Source organism: Lucilia cuprina, chromosome 6, assembly GCF_022045245.1.
Source record: "Lucilia cuprina isolate Lc7/37 chromosome 6, ASM2204524v1, whole genome shotgun sequence".
Classification (NCBI taxonomy): domain Eukaryota; kingdom Metazoa; phylum Arthropoda; class Insecta; order Diptera; family Calliphoridae; genus Lucilia; species Lucilia cuprina.
This window is the reverse complement of record NC_060954.1, coordinates 11,882,282-11,907,558: the sequence shown is the minus strand read 5'-3', so window position 1 is coordinate 11,907,558 and position 25,277 is coordinate 11,882,282. Positions and strand designations below refer to the sequence as shown.

General features: G+C 31.6%; 5 protein-coding genes and 1 non-coding gene across 9 annotated transcripts in view; 4 read left to right on the top strand and 2 right to left on the bottom strand.

Annotated features, from left to right (window-relative positions):
- LOC111689979 (protein transport protein Sec31A) overlaps nt 1–2,653 on the top strand; it is an 8,511-nt gene extending 5,858 nt beyond the window's left edge. Inside the window, exons 9-13 of the mRNA XM_046953405.1 lie at nt 712–942; nt 1,226–1,342; nt 1,408–1,791; nt 1,863–1,934; nt 2,006–2,653. Coding sequence (XP_046809361.1) covers nt 712–942; nt 1,226–1,342; nt 1,408–1,791; nt 1,863–1,934; nt 2,006–2,194 — 993 coding nt within the window. The 3' untranslated portion in view covers nt 2,195–2,653. The remainder of the gene's footprint in view (nt 1–711; nt 943–1,225; nt 1,343–1,407; nt 1,792–1,862; nt 1,935–2,005) is intronic.
- A 2,130-nt stretch (nt 2,654–4,783) lies between these two features.
- Nucleotides 4,784–8,064, bottom strand: LOC111679619 (zinc finger protein 568). Its single transcript, XM_023441202.2, has 6 exons — nt 7,903–8,064; nt 7,078–7,817; nt 6,803–7,014; nt 6,183–6,302; nt 5,025–6,120; nt 4,784–4,963 (listed from the first exon to the last, which is right to left on the bottom strand). The coding sequence occupies exons 1-6, from the start codon at nt 7,907–7,909 to the stop codon at nt 4,907–4,909; spliced, it is 2,232 nt and encodes a 743-aa protein (XP_023296970.2). The 5' UTR covers nt 7,910–8,064; the 3' UTR covers nt 4,784–4,906.
- A 1,781-nt stretch (nt 8,065–9,845) lies between these two features.
- Nucleotides 9,846–12,299, top strand: LOC111679641. 3 transcript variants are annotated; one of them, XM_046954383.1, is made up of 4 exons: nt 9,846–9,892; nt 9,955–10,797; nt 10,856–11,674; nt 11,815–12,299. In XM_046954383.1, the coding sequence occupies exons 2-3, from the start codon at nt 9,960–9,962 to the stop codon at nt 11,659–11,661; spliced, it is 1,644 nt and encodes a 547-aa protein (XP_046810339.1). In that variant the 5' UTR covers nt 9,846–9,892; nt 9,955–9,959; the 3' UTR covers nt 11,662–11,674; nt 11,815–12,299. The 3 variants fall into 3 exon arrangements, with proteins under 3 accessions (XP_046810339.1, XP_046810340.1, XP_046810341.1); XM_046954384.1 differs by having other exon boundaries at nt 9,848–10,797; nt 11,941–12,299; XM_046954385.1 differs by having other exon boundaries at nt 9,848–10,797; nt 11,906–12,299.
- Nucleotides 11,843–21,125, top strand: LOC111679640 (DNA replication factor Cdt1). The gene is made up of 3 exons (XM_023441224.2): nt 11,843–12,470; nt 12,733–13,454; nt 18,967–21,125. The coding sequence occupies exons 1-3, from the start codon at nt 12,390–12,392 to the stop codon at nt 20,423–20,425; spliced, it is 2,262 nt and encodes a 753-aa protein (XP_023296992.2). The 5' UTR covers nt 11,843–12,389; the 3' UTR covers nt 20,426–21,125.
- Nucleotides 21,126–23,242: 2,117 nt separating this feature from the next.
- On the top strand, nt 23,243–23,342 carry LOC111679644. Its single transcript, XR_002762609.2, has one exon. It is a non-coding gene; the product is annotated as a U6atac minor spliceosomal RNA (small nuclear RNA).
- Nucleotides 23,343–23,365: 23 nt separating this feature from the next.
- LOC111679642 (bcl-2-related ovarian killer protein homolog B) overlaps nt 23,366–25,277 on the bottom strand; it is a 7,247-nt gene continuing 5,335 nt past the window's right edge. For both annotated transcript variants that reach the window (XM_023441227.2, XM_023441228.2), the window contains exons 3-4: nt 24,148–24,288; nt 23,366–24,086 (exon numbers count right to left, since the gene is read on the bottom strand). In XM_023441227.2, coding sequence (XP_023296995.2) covers nt 23,610–24,086; nt 24,148–24,288 — 618 coding nt within the window. In that variant the 3' untranslated portion in view covers nt 23,366–23,609. The remainder of the gene's footprint in view (nt 24,087–24,147; nt 24,289–25,277) is intronic.

The following is a 25,277-nucleotide window of genomic DNA, read 5'->3' as shown; positions in this document are numbered from 1 at the left end:
AGTCTAGTATATAGTCTAGTATATAGTCTAGTCTATAGTCTAGTCTATAGTCTAGTCTATAGTCTAGTCTATAGTCTAGTCTATAGTCTAGTCTATAGTCTAGTCTATTATCTAGTCTACAGTTTAGTCTTTAGTCTAGTCTATAGTCTAGCCTATAGTCTAGTCTATGATCTAGTCTATAGTCTAGTCTATAGTCTAGTTTATAGTCAAGTCTATAGTCTAGTTTATAGTCTAGTCTATAGTCTAGTCTATAGTTTAGTCTATAGTCTAGTCTATATTCTGGTCTATGGACTAGTCTATAGTCTAGCCTGAAGTCTAGTCTATAGTCTAGTCCATAGACTAGACCATAATCTAGTCCATGGTCTAGTCTATAGTCTATTCCATAGTCTAGTCTATAGTCTAATCTAGTCTATAGTCTAGTCTATAGTCTAGTCTATAGTCTAGTCTGTAGTCTAGTCTATAGTCTAGTCTATACTCTAGTCTATACTCTAGTCTATACTCTTGTCTATAGCCTAGCCTATTGTCTAGCTTTTAGTCTAGTCTATAGCCTAGTCTACAGTCTAAAGTCTATTCAGTAATACTTTCTTAATTTGCTTTTGCTTTTTATTTTGCCGTTTTCGATCTGATTTCTTTTTATTTCCTTTTTGTGTATATTCTTTCTATATACATATTTATTTTCTTTTACATTTCTACTTCTTTTCGATGTCCTAGAATATGTTTTTCTTCTCCCAGACAAAAAATGAAATGTCTGCTCAACATGCGGGCACCCGCAAATGGCAAAAGATTATAAATCATGAAAAGAAAGACTCTACAGTTGTTAACAATAATAATCTATATAATGATTTTAATTTATTAAGTGCAAATTTAAGCAATGATTTCAATACTTCTACTTCTACTTCTACTACTACTTCTAATAATATTCAAAACTCTTCACTTTATCAGGTATTCTGAAAAACCTGCAAATTTGTGTTTTGTTTCGTTATTTTTTTTTTTCTTTTTATTTTATTTGTTATAACTTGAACTTAAAATGTTTTAGCAATATTAATTTTTACTATTTTTTTCATTTGAATTTTGTATTAAAAGTTTTTAGAGTTCACTAACTGTTACTGTAACAATTTCCATTGAGTTCACTGCTTTTGTTACTTTGCAATGTTTAATTGTTTGGTTGAATTGCATAATATAAACTACAAAAAAACAACTAAATAAAATCTTTTTTTAATTTTAGCCTAAAAAAGTTGAAAACACCACAACTGCTGCCGCTCCCATTACTCATCCTTTGTTTGGTGTTGATCCAAATCAAAATCAAAATGGTTATATGGATCCTAATGCTCATTATCAACAAGTAAGTATTGAAGTTAAATGAAGTTTGTAGTAGAGAATTTATTTAAACTCATTTTATTCCAACAGTCTGGTATGCCACCACCAACTTCTCAAACTGGTCTACCACCACAAGCAAACATTTTAAATCCACAACAACCACCCATGATGGCGGGCGGCTCGTATTATAATCCTGCTAATCAAATGCAAAATAATAATTTACCCCAACAACCCATGAATTTTCAGACATCAGCTATTCCCTCTCAGCAGCAACAACAACAGATACCAGCTTGGCAAAATCAACCTACTCAGCCGGGCATGATGGGTGGTTATCAGGAGCAAGCGACACAGCCTCAGACACATAGACAACCAGAACCGCCTAAGGAGAAGCCACCACTACCAGAAGAATACATTTATTTGCAGACTGTACTCGAAGAGCTAAAGACAAACTGTTTGAATGCTGCCAATGATCCGGTAAGTTTTCCTTAAGGACAATTTAGTTTGATTGTTATTGTCAATTCTCTTATTGCAACTTTTCCCTTTAGCGTACTAAACGTAAATTTGTGGATGTCAATAAGCGTTTGGAAAATCTCTATGACTGTCTGAGAGATGGACGTGTAAGTTATTGCATATTCCTCTTCTCTATTTTCTAAACAAAGTTTATTTTTTCAATTTGTTTCGCTTTCAGCTTAATCCCGCTACAATTGAAGCATTAAATCAAATCATACAATTTCTACAAATCGGTGACTATGGCAATGCTTTGCAGGTTCATACCCAAATCGCTTTCGGTTCGGACTTTTCACAATGTGCTGGTTTTATGCCGGGCCTGAAGGTACTCATACAATCGGCCAACGAATTACAAGTATATTTACGATAGATTGTAAAACTTGTCACGCAACTAATATCAACAAAAATTAACCTTCTACTAACTAAACTATAAAAATTAAAAAAAAAAAATTACAAATAATTTTGCAATATTATTCCATTATCGTTATAGATTTAATATGACTTTTTTCCATATTTTTTGTTTAATTTGCATTTTTATGTTTGTCTTGTCGTTTATTATTATTTCTTTTAGTTTTTGGTAATTATTTACACTGCTAGCAGTGTGTTAAAAGTAAAATATTGCTTTAATTATTCTAATTTTGTGTAATTTTTTTGTTTGATTTAACTGTAAACATTTGATTAATTACGAAAGTGCTTCATTTATCCACATTTCTAGAGTTTGGTTATCTTAAACAATTTTAAAATGCAATTATGTTTTAAACAATTAACAGTTACATATGTAAACGAGAAATAAATAAAATAATAAAATGTAGTTATTATAAAATAGGAATATTTGGTCTAATTTGTCGTTTAACATTTGTCTCATCTATGGTTTGGACTATAGCCTCGTCTATAGTCTGGACTATAGCCTCGTCTATAGTCTGGACTATAGCCTCGTCTATAGTCTGGACTATAGCCTCGTCTATAGTCTGTACTATAGCCTCGTTTATAGTCTGGACTATAGCCTCGTCTATAGTCTGGACTATAGCCTCGTCTATAGTCTGGACTATAGCCTCGTCTATAGTGTGGACAATAGCCTCGTCTATAGTCTGGACAATAGCCTCGTCTATAGTCTGGACAATAGCCTCGTCTATAGTCTGGACTATAGTCTCGTCCATCATCTTGTCCCTTCTGCATTCTGGACTATAGCCTCGTCTATAGTCTGGACTATATTCTCGTCTATAGTCTGGACTATAGTCTCGTCTATCATCTGGTCCATTCTAAAGTCTGGACTATAGGTTCATCTATTGTCTGGACTAATCTAAAGTTCGGTTCTTTTATAGTCTGGACTATAGTCTCGTCGGTCATCTGGTCCCTTCCATAGTCTGGGCCATAGTCACGTCTATAGTCTGGACTATATTCTCGCCTATAGTCTCGGCTATAGTCTCGTCATTATTGTGGACTATAGCCTCATTCATAGTTTGAACTATAGTCTCGTCCATCATCTGGTTCCTTCTGCAGTCTGGACTATAGCCTCGTCTATAGTCTGGACTATAGCCTGTCTTTAGTCTGGACTATAGTCTCGTCTATAGTCTGGACTATTGTCTCGTCTATTATTCGGCCCACTCTATAGTCTGGACTATAGTCTGATCTATAAGCTCATCTATAGTATGAAATAATCTATAGTTTGGTTCTTTTATAGTCTCTTCTATAGTCTGGGCTATAGTCTCGTCTATCATCTGCTCCCTTCTATAGTCTGGGCCATAGTCACGTCTGGATTATAGTCACGTCTATAGTCTGGAATATAGTCACGTCTATAGTCTGGAATATAGTCACGTCTATAGTCTGGACTATAGACACGTCTATAGTCTGGACTATAGTCTCATCTATAGTCTGGACTATAGTCTCATCTATAGTCTGGACTATAGTCTCATCTATAGTCTGGACTATAATCTAATCTATAGTCTGGACTAAAGTCACGTTTATAGTCTGGACAATAGTCACATCTATAGTCTGGACTATAGTCGCGTCTATAGTCCGGACTATAGTCTCGTCTATAGTCTGGACTATAGTCTCGTCTATAGTCTGGAGTATAGTCTCGTCTATAGTCTGGACTATAGTCTCGTCTATAGTCTGGACTATAGTCTCGTCTATAGTCTGGACTATAGTCTCGTCTATAGTCTGGACTATAGTCTCGTCTATAGTCTGGACTATAGTCTCGTCTATAGTCTGGACTATAGTCTCGTCTAAAGTCTGGACTATGGTCTCGTCTATAGTCTGGACTATAGTCTCGTCTATAGTCTGGACTTTAGTCTCGTCTATAGTCTGGACTATAGTCTCATCTATATTCTGGACTATAGCGACGTCTATAGTCTGGTCAATAGTCTCTTCTATAGTCTGGACAGTTGTCTCGTCTAGTCTGGACTATAGACTTGTCCTTTAAATACCTTTCAGTACATAATGACCATCCCTTTTGCTGCTTATATACTGGACTATGGATTTGTCTATAGTCTAGTTTACAGTCTAGGCTATAGTCTTGTCTATAGTATTGTATAAGTCTGGTTTATAGTCTGCACTATAGTCTGGACCCTAGTTAGGCGTATAATCTCTGAAGTAGAAAGTTATTGAGATTTGCCTATTCCTTTTTAAATTCCCTTCAATTAAAGAGAATGAGGTTGTTACTGGATGCTCTTGTCTGGGGAAAAAAACTATCGGTTAATATAGCTGTTCCAGAGTTGACAATCTTGGCCGATTGAGAATCGTATCATTACGGAGCGGAAATCCAATTGTAGTGGAAACATAAAAGCTCATCATGTTGTTTTTGTAACAGTTCGATTGTGGTCGATAGTTCTTTCCTGGGGAAAAATTATCGGTTATTTGAGTTGATAATCTTTGGCGGATTGAGAATCGTATCATTACGGAGCAGAAATCCAATGGTAGTGGGAACTTAAAAGCTCGAAAAGCTCATCTCTATCATTGCTTAAACTTTGAATACAATTTTATTTCAATATTTTCCACTAAAATATTATTTTTACAAAACTTTAAATTAAACTAAATTTATTTTAATAAAAATAAACAATAATAATAAAAACAACAATAATTACTATTTAGATAACCAATCGGTAATAATTTCTTCGGTCGGAAAGTTATCAACAGAAATCTAAAAAAGAAAAAAATAACAATTTGAAAATTTCCTAAAAAATTCTGTAAAAAAATCCCACCTCTTGGGTATTTAAAATAGTTTGTGTGGCCGCTTCAGTTTCATCTAAATAACTATTATGTGTTAAGGTGGAATTTTGTATATTTTCCTCATGATCCACTTGACTGCTAAAACCTCTTTCAACATCATTCTCTTCATCATTATCCTCTTCCAGCTCATTGTCTTCGTCGTCGTTGACGTTCTCATCGTCAGTATTTATAAAATGCATTTGTTGATTACTAGCCTCATTGGCGGCATTCATTAGTATGGCTGTCTCAGCATCCATATCTTTGTGAACATTTGTATTGTTTGAACTAGTGGCTGCCAGCAATTGTGTGGGATGTACATCAAGTCCATGTTGTTCTTTAAGATGAAAACGTAAAGCAAATATACGAGCATATGAAGCACCACAAATACTACAGCGATTTTTAAGGTTTTTATTCGATTTATGACCCTTATTGTGAGTTTTCATGTGTATCTTCACCGAGTATAAAGAGGCGAAAGGACGATTACATTCGGTGCAATTGTAGGGTTTACTATGAATATTTTTATGGCCACTTAGTTGGACAGAGGTGCGAAAACTTTTTCCACAAATATCACATTTATAGCCACGTTCCACAACATGGGTTTTCAAATGATGCACATAAACCGATTGTTGTTTGAAACGTTTATTACAGGTGGCACATACATAGGGGCGGATATCGGTATGGGTTCTCAAGTGTAAGGTTAGGGAATAAGAAACTCTAAACGTTTTGCCACACACTTCGCATTCATAGGGTTTTTCGCCAGTGTGTATACGTTCATGTTTAACCTTTTCATAGGGTCTTTGAAATTCTTTGCCACAATATTGACAAGCATGCTTACGTTTACCACCTTCAGTAGATCCTCCCTGAGCCGAGGTGGTGGCGATTATTTCTTCAGGAACTAAAAAATTATTGATTTGTTTAACCGCAGTCGTAGTATTTGTTTTCTTAATATTTGCGCTATTATCAACATGCATTTGCATGTGTATTTCATAACTGGGCAGGTTCTCAAATTGTTTATTACATTTTCCACAATTGTATTCCTCTAGATTTTGATGCATGTTCTTGTGAATGACTAAAAGTTTTTGATCAAAACTTGAGAGGAAAAGAAAATTTCTTTGTAAAATATTTTTTAAGTAAAATAGTTGATGAATTACCTTTTATTGCAGATTTCACAAAAGAATTGATTCAATTCGTTGTATTCATTTTGAGCTCCAACGGGCAATGCATCCTGAATGGTTTTAACTGTTTGTTTTTTATGCATTTTCATGTGTAATCTTCGTAGACATATTTGAAATCAATTAAGCAATAATTACATCAATTGAAAACTGGACTATCTCTAGTGTTGTCTAGTCTATAGCCTAGTCTATAGTCTAGTCTATAGTCTAGTCTATAGTCTAGTCTATAGTTTAGTCTATAGTCTAGTCTATAGTCTGGTCTATAGTCTAGTCTATAGTCTAGTCTATAGTATAGTCTAGTCTATAGTCTGTTATATAGTCTAGTCTATAGTATAGTCTAGTCTATAGTCTGTTATATAGTCTAGTCTATAGTCTAGTCTATAGTCTAGTCTATAGTCTAGTCTATAGTCTAGTCTATAGTCTAGTCTATAGTCTAGTCTATAGTCTAGTCTATAGTCTAGTCTATAGTCTAGTCTATAGTCTAGTCTATAGTCTAGTCTATAGTCTAGTCTATAGTCTAGTCTATAGTCTAGTCTATAGTATAAAGGTTAGGTCTATATTTTGTACTACAGTCTTGTAGATTTAATAAAAAAACTTACTTCAAATTCTTCTCCGATGCAAATACCGTATTACACACTTCACACACTACGGCCACATCATGCAAAGTCTTCGTGTGACCTAGTATATCTTCCGATTTTTTATGCCAACGCAAATGATTATTAAACGAACGCAACGAGGTATAATCTTTATCACATAAATGACATCTATAGACATTTTGATCATCATTTTCTACAAATAAAGTAGAATTCGACTAAAAATGGAAAATTCTGTATATTACCGCATATTAGTTACACTATTAAACAGCTAATCATACCTCTATTAAATCAGTTGAGTTATGCTCCTGATGACTATTGCAATCATGATTTTCGGCAGAAATTAAATCAGTAAATACTTGTTGACAGTCATAGCAAAAGTAACGTTCATTATCTAATTCCACAGCCGTGTTGGAAACATCATTCTCTTCTGTTGTACTATTTGGTTTTATTTCAATAATTTCCTCCATATTATTATCATTATGCTCTGTTTCCTCTAAATTTTCTACTAAATCCCAGAGTTTATCTCCTGAGAGTTCAGTTGAGACAATATCCTGTTGTTCCTCTTGTTCTTCAGGATTTTCACTTAGTAATTCTATATACGGATGATAATTGAGAAAATCCTCTATGGTATTAAAGGCCAAATTGCATTGTTGGCAATAGTAACCCTCTACCAGTTGACCGTTTTCATCTATAGTTTCTCTTAAAATCAAATTATGTTTGGATAAATCTTCTTCCTGCTGCAAAGATTGTTGCTCTTCAGTTGCTTTATTGGTATCTGTAGCAATTTGATCACTTTCCGTATTAGTTATTAGATCATTATCATCGACATCATATTGAAATGATTGCTGTTCATTGTCATTGTTTACCAATTCCCCAGAGTCTATATAAATTAAGTCTGCTTCTGTTGCACTTAAATTATTTATTACATCATTGCATTCCTCACTTTTAGTTTCCTTGCTATAATATAGCCAATTTTCCATATCATCATTAGATTCTTCTATTAAATCGGCCGTTTCGTCTATAAAAACAAATTGAAGAGTTTTGTTAGTTTGTGTCCACTTGAGGACACATGGTTTGTTGTTGCTTTATACTTTTACTCTTACCAGTCATTATTTTGCTTGTTTAACTTGAATTTAAAGTTAATTATGTTTAATAATTATTTAACAGTAACAAACTTTTAATTATTTGAATTTAAATTAAATCTAACTTAAAATATATTTGTCCACACCTAACTTCACGAGGATGATATATTTTTTTTTTATTTTTTTTTCTAAACAGCTGTTTTTGATAGCTGACTGAAGAGAGGTGAATATAAAGATAAATATGAGGTGAAAATAAATTGTACAGTGAAACTAAATGTATTAATAAAATTAGTTTAAAATAAGAAATGATGCATTAAAATTGATAGAAAAAATACTTTATATGATAAATTAAACCATTAAGATTCATTTATATGAATTTAGACCTTATAAATCCATTGAAAATTAAAAAAAATCTATCACTTTTACTATCTATCTATCTATCTATCTATCTATCTATCTATCTATCTATCTATCTATCTATCTATCTATCTATCTATCTATCACAGTACAAGTTTATCATTTAATATTTTTAAGTTTATTAATTCTGATTCATTATATACATATAGAGTTAATGTCCGTATGTATGTTTCAAAGGCAATACCTCAGAATTACTTTCAATTGTTTTTTTAAATAATTGCTATCTTTAAAATACGTACAATATTGCATGTTTACATAATACAACAAGTATGAATTTACAGTCGGACATTGCCGACCATATGATACCCTACACCAGTCAGTATGTTAAAATTGTGTTTTTTTTTAAATATAAAGCATTTAATATGTTTTATTGTGAAATTTTTTTACTTATTGTTGACAAAAAAGAGATTTACTTTAAGAGGGCTCATAGGGGAGAAGGGGTAAATAAGGGCCTATCCATATAAATTTGGGTAAATGAACTTATGTCTACTTCAAAGTCATTTATGTAGATTTTGATCGTTTAATTAGTAATTATAAGTTAATTTTGGCCTTCGAAGGGGAATTTGTATGGGGGCTAGGGTCAAATAAGGCCCGATCACTATATAAAATTAGTATTGTCATTTATTACTCTATAAAACTAAAGTTTGCTGATTTTTGTTGACATTATAAAACATTTAACCTAATTGTGAGCCTAAAGGCCCGATACGGGGGGTACGGTTGTATGGGAGCTAGGAGAAATAATGGACCGATTTCAACCATTTTCAATAGCGTTCGTCCTTGAACCAAAAAAAAAGAAATTTCATAAAATTATCTTGAAAATTGCGACCTGTAGCGTGCGCACAAGGTTTACATGGACACACAGACAGACGGACGGACGGACATAGCTAAATCGACTCAGAAAGTGATTCTGAGCGGATTGGTATACTTTAAGGTGGACCAATATTTTTGGGTGTTACAAACTTCAGCATATAATTAGGTATAATAAAAAACTAATTAGTGTTATGAGATGGAAAATTTTGATAGATATCATTTGTGGTTTAAAGCAAAGCCAGCAAATTTTAAAACACTTATCATTTTAGAAAAACAAATTTGTTGATACAAGAAAAAAGGTCATTATGATTTGAAAAAGGTCATATTGATAAAAACACAAAATAAACACGAAACAAATTCCCTTTATAAGGGTTTTATCGCATTATTGCAGTTATGCGTTTTTTTAAACAAACACATAAATATGTGTATACCTATAGATATACCTATGTATATATAAACAATTATATAAACAATTTTATAACTTAGACAAACAAACTATATAAATAACTATCAACGGGATATACCCATATGATTATAATTTCAACATAATTTACATTTTAGCTGTATATTCTAGTTGTATTAAACATTCGATGTGCATCAAATGATTGCATTAACATTTCCATCTCTGTTCCTCATAATCTGAGAATAGCTTACCCTAACCAAATGCAACTCTGCGAAATTGTTTTCTTATTCACCACTAGTTAAAAGATCTTATTTGAATTTGTTTTTGTTTTCACGAGTTTGTTTTTTTATTTTCAACATAATGCTTTAAATTGTATTAAAAGTAAAACAATTATTGTAATTAAAGTGATCATTTGAAAATAACATTGTGCAATTTTCTAACAGTAGCAATGTTCCAACCAGAAACTGAAGATATGTTGCCTAGAATGGCGCCGAAACCTAGTGCCGCTGTGCCAAATGGTGAGGGTATAATACGACCACAAGTGCCTGAAGTTTCGATATTATTTGGGCAACAGGAATCGAATGTATTACCACAACAAAATGTAAACGGTGATATACATCAGCAACAGTTTAAAAATAATAATCCACAGCCAAGCTATGCGGCTTGGAAGAAACAAATGTTGCCGAAAGTTAATTATACACCACCCGTTGGAAATATGGCGGAGGTACAATTGTCCGATAGAGGCAATAATAACATGATGTCGGATTATAATACTCCTAGAGCAAATTTGTATCCATTAAGAACAGCTACTGTACCAGTGACTAATATGGGACCAAATGTAGCAGCAAATGATTTTGTGCAAACAAATTCTCTAACATATCGCCGCAGTTTGGAAAATTGTAACAATAATATAATGTACCAACAACAAATGCCACATTTGCCCCAAACTATGTCATCGCAATCGCCTTTGCAGTCAACAAAACCCTTGTCAAATCCTATAAACCATTTACCATCTAGAGATGTTTTAACTATTTGTGCTGGAACACAAACAGATGCCAGTTTAGATTCACCCAATAACTATAAGCATAATCTGCAATTTGGGTCCTTATCAAATTTAGCCTCCAAACAAGATGTTGATGAAATACGTTTAATATTAGAGGGTATACAGCAGGAACAGCAACGAATGCTTAAAATGTTGGAAACACTGTTGTTTAAACCTGTGACACAATTTTCCACGAAGCCTCAGTCAAGAGATATGGGAGTGCAGGCAGATTGTTTGGAAAATGGTAATATTAAAAGTTTTCTATTTAAAATTAAAAACTTAAATATAAAAATTATTTTCAGATAACATACCCTTTACAAATGGTGATGCTAATGAAGCTGAATTTGATATTCCACAACAAGCGTTAGTAAAAAATAAATTCCTACAACATTTAAAGCCCACCAGTAATATTATGCAAACACCTAAGGGAAAACCTATGGCTCAGTCAACCACCTATCGACCAAATTCACCACAAACTCTACGCTTCCAAACAGAACAACAGCAGGAAGTGGCCTCGGCCCCTACTTATCAACAAGTCAACAGCAAACCTCCTCCCAGTCTACATAAATCAGCCTCGGACACTAGTCTGGCTATGAATGAATTGGCTTTAAAATATTTACCCAATGAAAAGTTGGCAGAATTATTAAACGAACTAAATATGGAATGCCCAGCAGGCGGTGTCAATATTAATCCCCTGCCCAGCACACCAGTACGTTGCAGTGGGAATAAATTTGAAAAGGGACCTTCGGATATATCTAATGCTTCCTATAAATACCTCAAAAAGTATAGGCTATTGCCTGAAGATCATGTGGAAGATGAAGAAGAAGAGGTTAATGCCAATCAGCAGGGCGGAATGGAGGGGGAAATATTGTTAAATGTCAATGGGAATCAAGCGTATAATTCACCACAACATCAGTATAATAATATACGCAATACACCACTTAATCAAAGACAAGCACCAACAAACAAATGTTCACCATACGCTGGGCGTTTGCCATTATCACCTTTAGCCAGAGGAACTGCAACGCCGCCTCTGTCATCAGCTGCCATACAAGCCCAAAATTTAGTGAATTTAGACAATATAAAACAGCAACCAAAATTTTTATAAATAGCCTTAAATAGTAAGTATTAAATATAATAAAAAACTAAGAAAGTAAAACGTGAAAAAAGTGCAAAAAAAAGACGTAATAAAAAAAGTGGTGAAATGAAAAGTATATATGTATGGCGATATTTTTTCGTTTTTTCTTTTCTTTGTCACTAGGTTTACACGCGTTTTAATGCAAGTGGTAATGAAAGTGTGTGCCTTTGTGTGTGTGTAAATCTAAAAGTTGAATTTTACTAACTTACCACAGCTATTTGTTTACTTTTTCTTCAACTTGACAAACAGCTGTTCGATTGAGGGCAAGCAACAACAACTAGCTGATAAAATATAAACAAAAATAAGAAGAAAAATTTTGGCGCGTTTGCAACGACGTTGACAGAGGCGTTGGAAACGTCAACTAAACGTAAACGTCATCGTCGTGCGTAGTGACTGAACTTTTGGAGGGAAAAACTCTTGTCAGTTGAAATTTGAGCGGGATAACTCACAGACGTGTGCTAAGCAAGAAAGCAAACAGACCAACCAGTCAGAAGTCAGTCAGTCATTTGGTGATTATTACTTATCATACACATGCATAAAGAAAGAAAAAAAGAAAGAAGTGTTTTAATAAATTGGAAATAATTAGAAATTACCTTAACAAAGAAAAACAAGACAAGTAAAAACGCTTTTAAAAGAATATAAACTAAAGTTTTAAAATAAATATAAATAATTAATAAAAAGTAAAAAAATTAAACAAAATGGCTCAACCTTCAATAGCTGCCTTTTTTAATACCAGGAAACGTGCTGCGGCTGAAGATGTGGCCAGCATTAAAAATAGAGTAAGTAGTTTTGTTTGCAATTTTAGTTTGTTTCCACATAAAACTCCTTGACGGAACACATACTGCCAAGGAATTTTTTTAAAAAAATTACGACGCATTTAGTGTTCGTGGAAAAATCACCCTTATTTAAAGAGAATTTCTCTTAATTTAAGCCGAGGCAGCGTGGCTAACATTGTTGTTGTTGTAGTTTTCTAAACTTTAACAATAAGAGCAAGAAACCCTTATTAAATAAAAAACAAATTTTTCTTTCAACAAATTTCAGCGTCTTCTGGATACAACAGAACCAACTAAACAAAATAACACAACAACTGATGTAACTAACAATGAACCTTCCTCGCAACAACAATTGCCAGAACAACATGATGATATTGCAGCACTTAAGAAAATGGGTATGCGTACCCGTTCAACACGCTCTGCTGCAGTGGTCAAACGTATTGGTGTTCAGGATCCAGCACAAATACCCGACAGTGGTGTTTCACCCAAGAAAATGTCCAAAATTGAGGAAAGCATTAAACAACAACAGAAATTAGTGCAATTTATACAAAAGGGACCCTTGTCGCCCCGTAAAAAGGCCACCGCTACACCCAAAACAAATACAAGACAAAAAACTAATGAGTTAACCCCCTCTAGTAACTTAATTACAGCCTTTACCTCTAAAAATAATGCCAATAATATGGAGAAGGGTTTAAAGACACCCACTAAACAAATTATTAAAGGTTCCAATACTCCCCTCAAACAGGGTGAAATAAAAACAATGGTTAAGAAAGAGTTAAATTTTGAAGAAGTTAAAACAAAAATAACACGTAGTGCTAAACTACAAGAACTTAAAGCTTCGTTGGCTCGCATTCAAGAGCTGGAAAAAACACGCAAAGCTCAAGAGGAACGTAATCGTAAACTAAAAGAGGGTCTACTATCGCCGGCTAAGAAAACTCCTGTAGTACAATTGAAAGAATTCGATAAAATTGAATTGGAAGTTTTGACTAGGTAAGTGAAAACTTTTTTGAAATATAAATTGAAAATAATTTTGAAAATTTTTTTGAAATATTTAAAACTCAAGTGAAATTTTAAATAGTTTTTGGTGAAATTGTGTTCGAAAAGTGTTTCAAAATAATGACAAGTATCCAAAATTGTAATCCTCATTTAACTGCTATAAGTCATAAAGTGAAAATGATGGTAATATTGAAAATTTATTTCAAAACAAACACTGCTTTCAAAATTTTCAAGAAAATGCTTTCGTATTCAAAAATTTCCTTTAAATTCTTGTTGTTTAAACAAATGTCAACTACCCCGTCTTTGCTACAAAGAAAATTATCCATATGGGCTTGCATGGAAGTGGAAGTGATAACAACCCCTGGTAAAGAAATTTTCAAACATTTGCCATGTTTACTCAAGCGTTCACAAGCATTTTTGTAAAAAAACTGTACAGGAATTTCTAAAATCTATAAAAAATAAGAAATTCCTTGACATATTTTTAGATTTTTTAACGTATTTTCAAAAATAACAATAAAAAAGTAACATGGTATATTTGCAAGGGTAGCAAACAAGCTATAAATGTCTATTTTACGCTTATAAATGTCTTAATCTTGAATTACAAAGTAAAATTTTGAAAAAAAAGCTTAAAATATTAATAACTACAGTATGTGGTATATTTACAAGGGTAGCAAATAAGCCAAATTTTACTATTTATCGTTTATAAATGTCTAACATTGAAATATAACTCTAAAAAAGTGAAAATTTTACATTGTAGTATATTTGCAAGGGTAGTAAATAAGCAATAGCTTAATATTTCTCACTATTACATTTTCTTTTTAAAACCTTGCTTATTTACAAGATCTTTGCAAGAAATGTTATTTTTAAGGTTTTAACATATTTGCAAGATCAAATTACTAGTCTTGCAAATGTGGTAAAGTTCCAGTTAAGTGTAGTAAATGATAATTTCAAGTATTTTTGTTTAAAATTATTAGTTTACTAAAGTTTTTTCATCTAAATTTCACTTTTATAGTTCATTTGCAAGGGTAGCAAACATGCAATAGTTTTTTTATGGTTTGTTTTTTTGCTCAGAAATGTTATTTTTTACTTTTTAACTTATTTGCAAGACCAAATTGCTTTGCTTTTGTGTCTTGCAAATGTAGTAAAATGTGGTAAAATTTTTAGTTAAGTATAGTAAATAATAATTTCGAGCAATTTTGTTTGAAATTATTAGTAAAATTCTCTTTTTTATCTAAATTTTACTTTATAGTTGATTTGCAAAGGCTAGCAAATATACTATAGTTTATTTTAATGTTTGGTTTTTGTTTAAAAACGTTTTATTTTGGGTTTTAGTATATTTGCAAGACCAAATTGCTTTGCTTTTGAGTCTTGCAAATGTAGTAAAGTTTTGGTTAAGTGTAGTAAATGATAATTTCGGGCATTTTTGTTTGAAATTATTAGTTAACTTAAGTTTTTTCGTCTAAATTTTACTTTATAGTTGATTTGCAAGGCTAGCAAAAGTGCAATAGTTTTTTTAAGGTTTGGTTTTTGTTTAAAAATGTTCTTTTTTAGTTTTTAACATATTTGCAAGGCCAAATTGCTTTGCTTTTGAGTGTTGTAAATGTGGTAAAGTTCTAGTTAAGTATAGTAAATTATAATTTCAGGCATTTTTGTTTTATTTTGGGTTTAAGTATATTTGCAAGACCAAATTGCTTTGCTTTTGAGTGTTGCAAATGTGGAAAAGTTCTGGTTAAGTGTAGTAAATCATAATTTCAGGCAGTTTTGTTTAAAAATGTTTTATTTTGGGTTTTAGTATATATGCAACACCAAATTGCTTTGCTTTTGAGTCTTGCAAATGTAGTAAAATATGGTGAAGTTTTAGTTAAGTATAGTAAATGATAATTTCGGTAATTTTTGTTTGAAATTATAAGTTTTTTTAAGTTTTTTTCAACTAAATTACCCTTTAAAGCTTATTTGCAAGGGTAGCAAAAATACTATAGTTGTTTTAAATGTTTGGCTTTTGCTTAAAAATGTTTTATTTTGGGTTTTAGTACATTTACAATACCAAATTGCATTGATTTTAAGTGTTGCAGATATAGTAAATTTTTGTTTAAGTGTAGTAAAGTTATGTTTTGGGCATTATTTGTTAAATTAATAAGTAAATATTAGATTTTTCTTAAAAAAAGTCTTGCAAATGTGGTAAAATATAAAATTTTATAGAATTTTTGCAGTTGTTTTGTGGAGTTCTGGAAATTTAAAGAAATTTTGTTTAAATACCACATGGTTTTTCAGAATTGCTAAAATTTAAAAAAAAAATGCTTAAATAAACTTCTAATACGTTTCCTAGTTTATAAAAAGCTTTCAAAAATTTGTTGTTTTTTTGACACTATTTATACTTGATATGTTTTGGCCTATTGCCAATGAAACCTTGACCTATCCCACTTCTTGTTCCCATTCTATTTTATAAAAATATAACTGCAATTACAAAAATAAACTTTATGAAAAAAAACTTATTAATAATTTAAAATTAACTTTAGATTATTCATGGTTTTGAGTTTAAGTTGGCCTACAAAAACTCTTTACTAAAACTTGGTTAGCAGTTTATAATTGAGGTCATTAGTTATTAAAATAAAATAAATTAAAAGTAAAATTAAGCATTTTGTGTAAAAGAAAAAAGAAAAATGTTTATTTTGTAATGGAAATTAAGGCAAATACTTGCAAAACTTTTCAACTAAAACTAAGGATTAGCTAGGACTAAACTTGTATTTAAAATACATTAATTTTTAGTTTATATTTATAAAAAAAACTATTGAAAATTGTAAATATTGTAGTTGTCATAAATTATTTTCTTATTTCTGCTGACTTTGTTTTAATTGCTGCAAGAGAAGTTAATGAAAAAGTGACCCCAACACATGTTGGTAAAGAAAAATGTTTACATTTTTTTTTTCCACAACAATGCATTGTTGTCATTTTCTCTATATATATTTAGTTTATATAAAACTAGAATTAAAAACATAGTAATAATTTTGTTTTCAATTGCTAAACATATGGGTTTTGCTGTTGCTATACATAAGTAAATAAGTTATTTTGTATACTTTATCCAGTAATTACTTTTTTTTTGTTTACTTTCTTATTACTTACTCTCTTCCTTGTTTTCTTTTTTTCCACTATTTACTCTAGCAATGTGTTATTTAAACGCTATTCTTTCATTTTAACTCCGGGGTGGTTTTTTGTCCGTTACAAAACTCTTATAGGGGTTTCTGTTTTTGTTGTTGTTTAAAAAATTCTATTCTTAAGAGAATCTACAGTTTGTTTTCTTCTTAATGATAAGCCTTGCATATTGAATTTTTATCTACACATTTAGTAAAAACTAGTTTTTAACAAAAACAAAACCAAGAAAAAAAGGTTCTCAGTTTACTGTCTATCGGTCTGTCCGTCTTGCTGTCTATCTCAGGTAGCAGCATATTTCTTATTCTTTAAACATTTCTAAAAAAAACTAAAATCTTTAATACTCAGCTGGTGAGCAAAAGGAAAACTACCCTTAAAATGTTTATTATGATGATCACGTATCTTTTAGATATATACTCTTAAAATGGTGAAATATTGCTTAAAAATTAATAACAGAAATTGACTGAGTTTCACTTAAATGTAAAGAAATTAATTTCAGCGAAAAAGTGATCTTTTAATGATCTTGCAGAATATGATTATAATAAGAATATGGGCTAATCTTTTTAGTTAAACAAAATTTACACATCTATATAATTCTCTACATAAAGATATTTCTATATGAAGATCAACATTGATCTACATTGAAGACCTAGATAATTCTCTACATTAAGATCTTTCTATATGAAGATCAAAGTTTTTTTTAGATTTTTTTTTGGAAATTTTATTAAGGAAGACTTTATCTACATTGAACAACAGTCATCGCTAAAGCTCCACATCCCAATTTGTTTACAAAAATTGCAGATGATTCTTTAATTATAATTATTTTAAATGATCTTTAGGAATTTTTCATTGATTTTTTACAAAAACGATCCTGTTGATTTTAAGAAGTATTGATCATGATGGTGTATTTCATTGAGCAACATTATCTTCAATCGGATCAGTAGTATAACATACATTTCTTTAAGCTATATACTTTAATAGAGAAGACTGATCTACATTGAAGATCAGTATTGTTCTAAAGGATTCGCTAAAGCTCTACATTCCAATATGTTTACAAAGGTTGCCGAAGATTCTTTAATTTTAATTCATTAAAACGATCTTTATGGATTTATTACCAAAATGATCTTGTTGATTTCAAAAAGTATTGATCTTGATTGTGTATTTCATCGAGCCTTAGTATCCAACAGTATCTTTGATCGGATCAGTAGTAAAACATACATTTCTTTAAGCTATACTTTATTAGAGAAGACTGATCTACATTGAAGATCAGTGTCATTCTTTAAGATTCGCGAAAGCTCCACATTACAATTTGTTTACAAAAATTGCAGATGATTCTTTAAATTTAATTATTTTAAAATATCTTTACGAATTTATCATTGATTTGTTACAAAAACGATCTTGTTTGTTTCAAAAAGAATTGATCATGAATTTTTCAATGAGCTACAGTGTCCAACATTATCTTTGATCGGATCAGTAGCAAAACATACATTTCTTTAAGCTATACTTTATTACAGAAGACTGATCTACATTGAAGATCAGTGACGTTCTTTAGGATTCTCTAAAGCTTCACATTCCAATTTGTTTACAAAAATTGCAGTTAATTCTTTAATTTTAATTATTTTAAATGATCTTTAGGAATTTTTCATTGATTTATTGCAAAACCGATCTTGTTGATTAGAAAAAGTATTGATCATGATTGTGTTTTTCATTGAGCAACAGTAACCAACATTATCTTCGATCGGATCAGTAGCAAAACATACATTTCTTAAAGCTTAATTAATTAAAACGATCTTTACCGATTTATCATTGATTTTTTACAAAACCGATCTTGTTGATTTCAAAAAGTATTGATCATGATTGTGTATATCATTGAGCCTTAGTATCCAACATTATCTTCGATTGGATCAGTAGCAAAACATACATTTCTTTAAGCCAAACTTTATTAGAGAAGACTGATCTACATTGAAGATCAGTGTCATTCTTTAGTATTCGCGAAAGCTTCATTATGTTTACAAAGGTTGCAGATGATTCTTTCATTTTCAATTCCTAAACGATCTTTAGCAATTTTCATTGATTTTTTACAAAAACGATCTTGTTGATTTCAAAAATGTATTGATCATGATTGTGTCTTTCATTGAGCATCAGCATCCAAGTGTATCTTCGATCAAATCAGTAGTAAACCATACATTTCTTTGGAGCTTTAGAGGAAATGATCCAAAGTTTGACGATCAAAGTTAATTTGTTTAAATTTAATCAAAAACTGTTCACTAAACAATTTCACTAAAAAATCATCATCAAAAACTTTGACAAAATTTGACAATTTTTATTAATTTTCCTCTTTTTTTTCTCTCCTTTACAGCCCCTCAAAAACCTTTAAAACACCCACAAAACTACCACCCAAAACACCCGACAAAAATGAACTTATGTCGCCACGTCACACTGATGTCTCGAAACGTGTACTCTTTAGTCCCGCCAAAATGGGTTCACCTTCAAAAATGGTCGTACCGCCAGCCTATCAACGTTTCATGTCTTTGGCTGAAAGCAGTAAAGCTGGTCAGCTACCTTTACCCTATAAATATAGACATTTAATAGAGATTTTCAAAGCCTTGGACTCAGTTTGTGCCATGTTCCATAATCGCAAGGAATGCATAACCTTTAAGAAACTTAAACCGGCGGTACAAAGAATGATGCGTAAGAATTTCTATGAAACACATTTGGCACAGATCAAACATCTCTATCCGGAGGCTTTCATTTTCACACAAATGAAAATGCGTAATTATGGTTCAGCCTCAAAGGCTGATTACTTCCAATTGGTTATAGCGCCGAATGTGGAAAATCTACCCGAAAAATTAAAACTCAATAAGATCGACGAAGATGATATTTTGGCATCGGCTCAAAATAATTCCATGAATCCACATGTTATGACCGAAAGATTACAAAAATTCCAGAATGCCTTATTGGAGAAGGTGAAAAATGAACATGATAAGTTCTTGAAATCACTGGATCCCCCTCTTTCCATACCCAAGGAAAAAGTAACACGTTGGCATCCAGATTTCGATTTGGAAAATTGTCCCGAAATAGAATTGGGCCATTTGCCGCAACCACCAAATGTTGAGAAATATTCATCGGCCAAGGATATTTTGTCAACGGCTAGAAATCTTTTCAATTGTTCCACACCCATGGAAAGGGTAATGGAAAGATATGAAGCTAAATTGGAGGCCGATAAAGTAAAGGCGGAAAATTTGAAGAATACAGAAAACACTAGTAGTACAGGAGAAACTAGTAAAGCAACAGATACCACTAGCACAGCTGCAGCAAGTGCAGTAACAAGTAAAACAACAGCAACAACATCAGCAGCAGCAGAAACTACTAAGGCAACAGCTTCAGCAGCAGCAGCAGCAGATGCTACCTCTACTCTCTTAAAGGGTGTACCCAAATCTTTATTAGAGAAAATACGCGCTAAACAGGCAGCCAAAGCTTTAGATGCCATGACACGTAGACCTTCTCAGGATCAGGAGGCTACTAAATATTCCCGTCTACCCGAATTGGCACGCCATTTACGCAATGTTTTCATTACCGAACGCAAAGGTGTTCTCACTCAAGAGATTATTATTAAGAAAATACAAAATAGTTTCCGTACCAGTCTAACGCCTCAAGAAATTGAAAATCATTTACAACTTATGGCCAAAGAAGTGCCCGCTTGGTTGGCCTTCCATGAAGTACGCAAGACCATGTATTTGAAAATTAATAAAGATATGGATTTAACTAAGATCATAGAACGTTTGGAAACAGTGGCCAATGAGAAAAGTAAAATGTAGACAACACAATCACTTTAACACATGTACTAATAAACTACTAATAATCATAAAAATTCTATAAAACTAATTGATTTTTAACAACTACCCCTCCTACCCCCCCTTTTCATCAACCACACATTTTACCCTTATTAATATAAGTAATTAAATAATTTAAGTTTAATAATAAAAACAAACCTTAACATTTGAAATGTTCTCCCATTTAATAGTTTTTTTTTTCTCTTTGGACTTGCTTATTTTTACACTTATTATTATTATTATTATTATTATTATAATTCCTAGTTCTTAAGTTATTTGTTATACATATTAGTTAGTAACTATAATTAGTATTTTAAACATTTGTTTGATTATTTTATTGCTTCGGCGTTTGTCTTACTTCTATATTAGAAAACAACAAACATTTTAATAAAAAAAAACAATAAAATAATTTACTCCCTCTATTTGTTATTTGTTTATTGAAAAAAAAAAACTCATAATATCATCACAATCAGCCAGTAATCCCCACCCCTCCCCCCTATAACCTGTCAATAACTTGTTTATTATATAACGTCAATTTAAATTTATATATTTAATTTAATTCTAAGTTATTTACACAATTTAAACAAACTTCTCTAGTACAATATTAATACCTTTTTTTTAAAATGATTTAAATAAAGTTGCTCAATAGCAAAAACACAAAAGTCCTGGAGTTAAAAAAAAATGTTATTATGTTATTAACCGAAGCATAACAAAATATAGTTCATTCTTAAGTTAAGACTACACAACAATCTCTAGATTAGTTTATAGATCAATCTAAAGTCAAGTATAGAGATCAATCTTTAATCTAGTCTATAGATCAGTATATTAAAGAGTCTAGAGTCAATCTATAGAAGCGGCTTTATATAAATCAGTAGTCTAAATTTATCTATAGACTTGTCTACAAATCAATCTATATACAAGTCTAGATCAATCTATAGACAGGTCTATAGATGATTCTATAGACAAGTCTATAGATCATTCTATAGATAAGTCTAGATCAATCTATAGACAAGTTTATAGACAAGTCTATAGAACAATCTATAGACAAGCCTATAGACAAGTCTATAGATCAATCTAGAAAAGTTTATATAGACAAGTCTATAGACAAGTCTATAGATCAATCTATAGTTAAGTCTATAGTAAAAGTCTTTAGATCAATCTATAGACAAGCCTATAGATCAATCTATAGACAAACCTATAGATCAATCTATAGACAAACCTATAGATCAATCTATAGACAAGTCTAGATCAATCTATAGACAAGTTTAGATCAACCTTTAGACAAGTCTATAGATCAATCTATAGACAAGTCTATAGATCAATCTATAGACAAGTCTATAGATCAATCTATAGACAAGTCTACAGATCAATCTATAGACAAGTCTATAGAGATCAGTCTATAGACTGGTATATAAATCAATCTATAAACTGGTCTATAGATCAATCTATAGACAGGTCTACAGATCAATCTTTAGATAGGTCTATAGATCAATCTATAGACAGGTCTACAGATCAATCTATAGACAGGTCTACAGATCAATCTATAGACTGGTCTATAGATCAATCTATGACTGGTCTATTGATCAATCTATAGACTGGTCTATAGATCAATCTATAGACTGGTCTATAGATCAATCTATAGACTGGTCTATAGATCAATCTATAGACTGGTCTATAGATCAATCTATAGACTGGTCTATAGATCAATCTATAGACTGGTCTATAGATCAATCTATAGACTGGTCTATAGATCAATCTATAGACTGGTCTATAAATCAATCTATAGACTGGTCTATAGATCAATCTATAGACTGGTCTATAAATCAATCTATAAACTGGTCCATAGATCAATCTATAGACAGGTCTACAGATCAATCTTTAAGACAGTTCTATAGATCAATCTATAGACAGGTCTATAGATCAATCTATAGACAAGTCTATAGATCAATCTATAGACAAGTCTATAGATCAATCTATAGACAAGTCTATAGATCAATCTATAGACAAGTCTATAGATCAATCCATAGATGATTATATAAATCAATCCATAAAAGAGTCTATAGAAGAACCTATACACAAGTCTTGATCTATAGTCAATATATAGGCTTGTTTATAGAACAATGTTTAGACGAATCCATAGATCAATCTATAGTTAAGTCTATAGATCAATTAATACACTAGTTTAAAAATCAATCTATAGACGTGTCTATTGACCGAAGTTTAGACAAGTTTATAAATCTTTGTATATATAAGTTTTAGACTTGTCTATAGATCATTCTATAGACTAGTCTATAGATCATTCTATAGACTAGTCTATAGATCATTCTATAGACTATAGATTGATCATTCTATAGACTATAGATTGATCATTCTATAGACTAGTCTATAGATTCTATAGACTAGTCTATAGATCATTCTATAAACTAGTATATAGATCAGTCTATAGTTTCACTATAGACAAGTCGATACGAGATACGATAGACGAGTCTATAGCTCTATATGTAGACGAGACTATAGAGTAAATAGATTATTATATAGGCAAGTCCTTTTAATATCAACCTGTTTAGAAATAAAAACACTCTGTATTCTCTGAAAATAATATGGTAATACCAAAATATAATTAACCACTCAGCTGCTTAGTAAAGACAACAACCTTTCACCTAAAAACCTACCATAGATATGTCTAAGAAAATAAAAAAAATTACCACAATTTGAAAAGGTGAATTAAAATATAATAACAATTCCCATATTCTTTTTTGCCTCCCGTTTCCTATAAATACAAAAAGTAAATTTCTATTAACTGTGTAGTGGAAAAGGAGAGCAAGTTAGCACTCCCCTAGACAAGGATGGAATCACATAAAGACCGGAATAGGCACAGACAAGTTCCGGTCGCCAATTTTTTTATTTGAAATAAAAAAAATAAAATAATATCGTATTATTTTATTTATTTCTTTTGACAGAAATAACTAATCAATAAAATTGGATTAAGAAAAAACAACAAAACCAACATATAATTTTAACAAATTTTAATTACAATAAAAACATAATAATTTAAAGATTAACAAAACATTTTTCTTAACAAATTTCCATAATTTTAATATTTTTCGTTCGTTTTGCTATAAAAATATGTAATTCAAAGAATTTATATTTCAATAAAAAAAACTCTTGTTCAAAATAACAACGAATAACAATGACAACCGAGATGTTTAATAAAATTCGCTATAACATAAAGACTAGCCGATATCGTTACAAATAACGTTAACCAATCTAAAAAACTAAAATGTTGTGACCCTTTAGGTCGGATGTGCTGTTGCAAACCCAACCAACCACCACGCTCTGCCAGCCACTGAACCAAATCGTCTTCTATAATATCACCTACACCGTCAATTAAAAATTGCAAATAATCATAGTGACCCTGACGCACACAGTCAATGGCGAAACCACCGCAAACAGCAAATACTGAAATTATTTTTGCCCACGTTATACGCTCCTTATCGTGATTACGTGAAAATAACTCTTTCGCTACAAGATTTAAGAGCATAGGTGCCGTATCACTATCCACCAACTCGCCATAGGGTGCTCGCGATAATTGTCGCGAAACATTTGTGTAGACACGTGGATGCATTCGTTCCAGTTCTTCGCCCATCTGTGAAAGATTTAGAGTTAGTTAATATTGCAAATTTAGCAAATGTTTTTCTATAGCTTACACTGTTTAGTGCTGGAAATACTTCGTACACTACTTCGGATGAGGGTTCTAATATGCAACGTAACCTTTGTATGGCTTTACGATTTAAAACTCCCGCTCTTCTTAGTCGAGCCCTTATATATTGACCACAAAGGCATTTTCCCTGAAAGCAGAAGAATATTTAAGACACATTTTCAGTACATTATTTAATAGATCCAAAAATAGACGAATGTATGGAATAGACTATAGACGAGAGTCTTGACTAAAAATCGGTTCGTTAGTCTCAACCAGACATAGACTAAAATATAAACTTGATTGTGAACTAGACTAAGGACTAGACTATAAACTAGACTACAGACTAGACTATTGACTAGACTACATAATAGGCTATCGAATAGACTGTAGACTAGACTATAGACTAGACTATAAACTATACTATAGACTAGACTATAGACTACACTAAAGACTAGACTATGGTCTGGACAGTAGGCAGAACTATAGACTAAACTATAGACTAAACTACAGACTAAAGACTAGACAATAGGCTAAATTATAGACTAGACTACAGACTAGGCCATAGACTATGAAATAGACTAGGCTATAGACAAGACTATAGACTAGACTATAGACTAGACTATAGACTAGACTATAAACTAGACTATAGACTAGACTATAGACTAGACTATAGACTAGACTATAGACTAGACTATAGACGAGACTATAGACTAGACTATAGACTAGACTATAGACTAGACTATAGACTAGACTATAGACTAGACTATAGACTAGACTATAGACTAGACTATAGACTAGACTATAGACTAGACTATAGACTAGACTATAGACTAGACTATAGACTAGACTATAGACTAGACTATAGACTAGACTATAGACTAGACTATAGACTAGACTATAGACTAGACTATAGACTAGACTATAGACTAGACTATAGACTAGACTATAGACTAGACTATAGACGAGACTATAGACTAGACTATAGACTATACTATAGACAAGACTATAAACTAGACTATAGACTAGAGTATAGACTAGACTATAAACTAGACTATAGACTAGACTATAAACTAGACTATAATTTAGACTATAATTTAGACTATAGCCTAGACTATAGACTAGACTATAGACTAGACT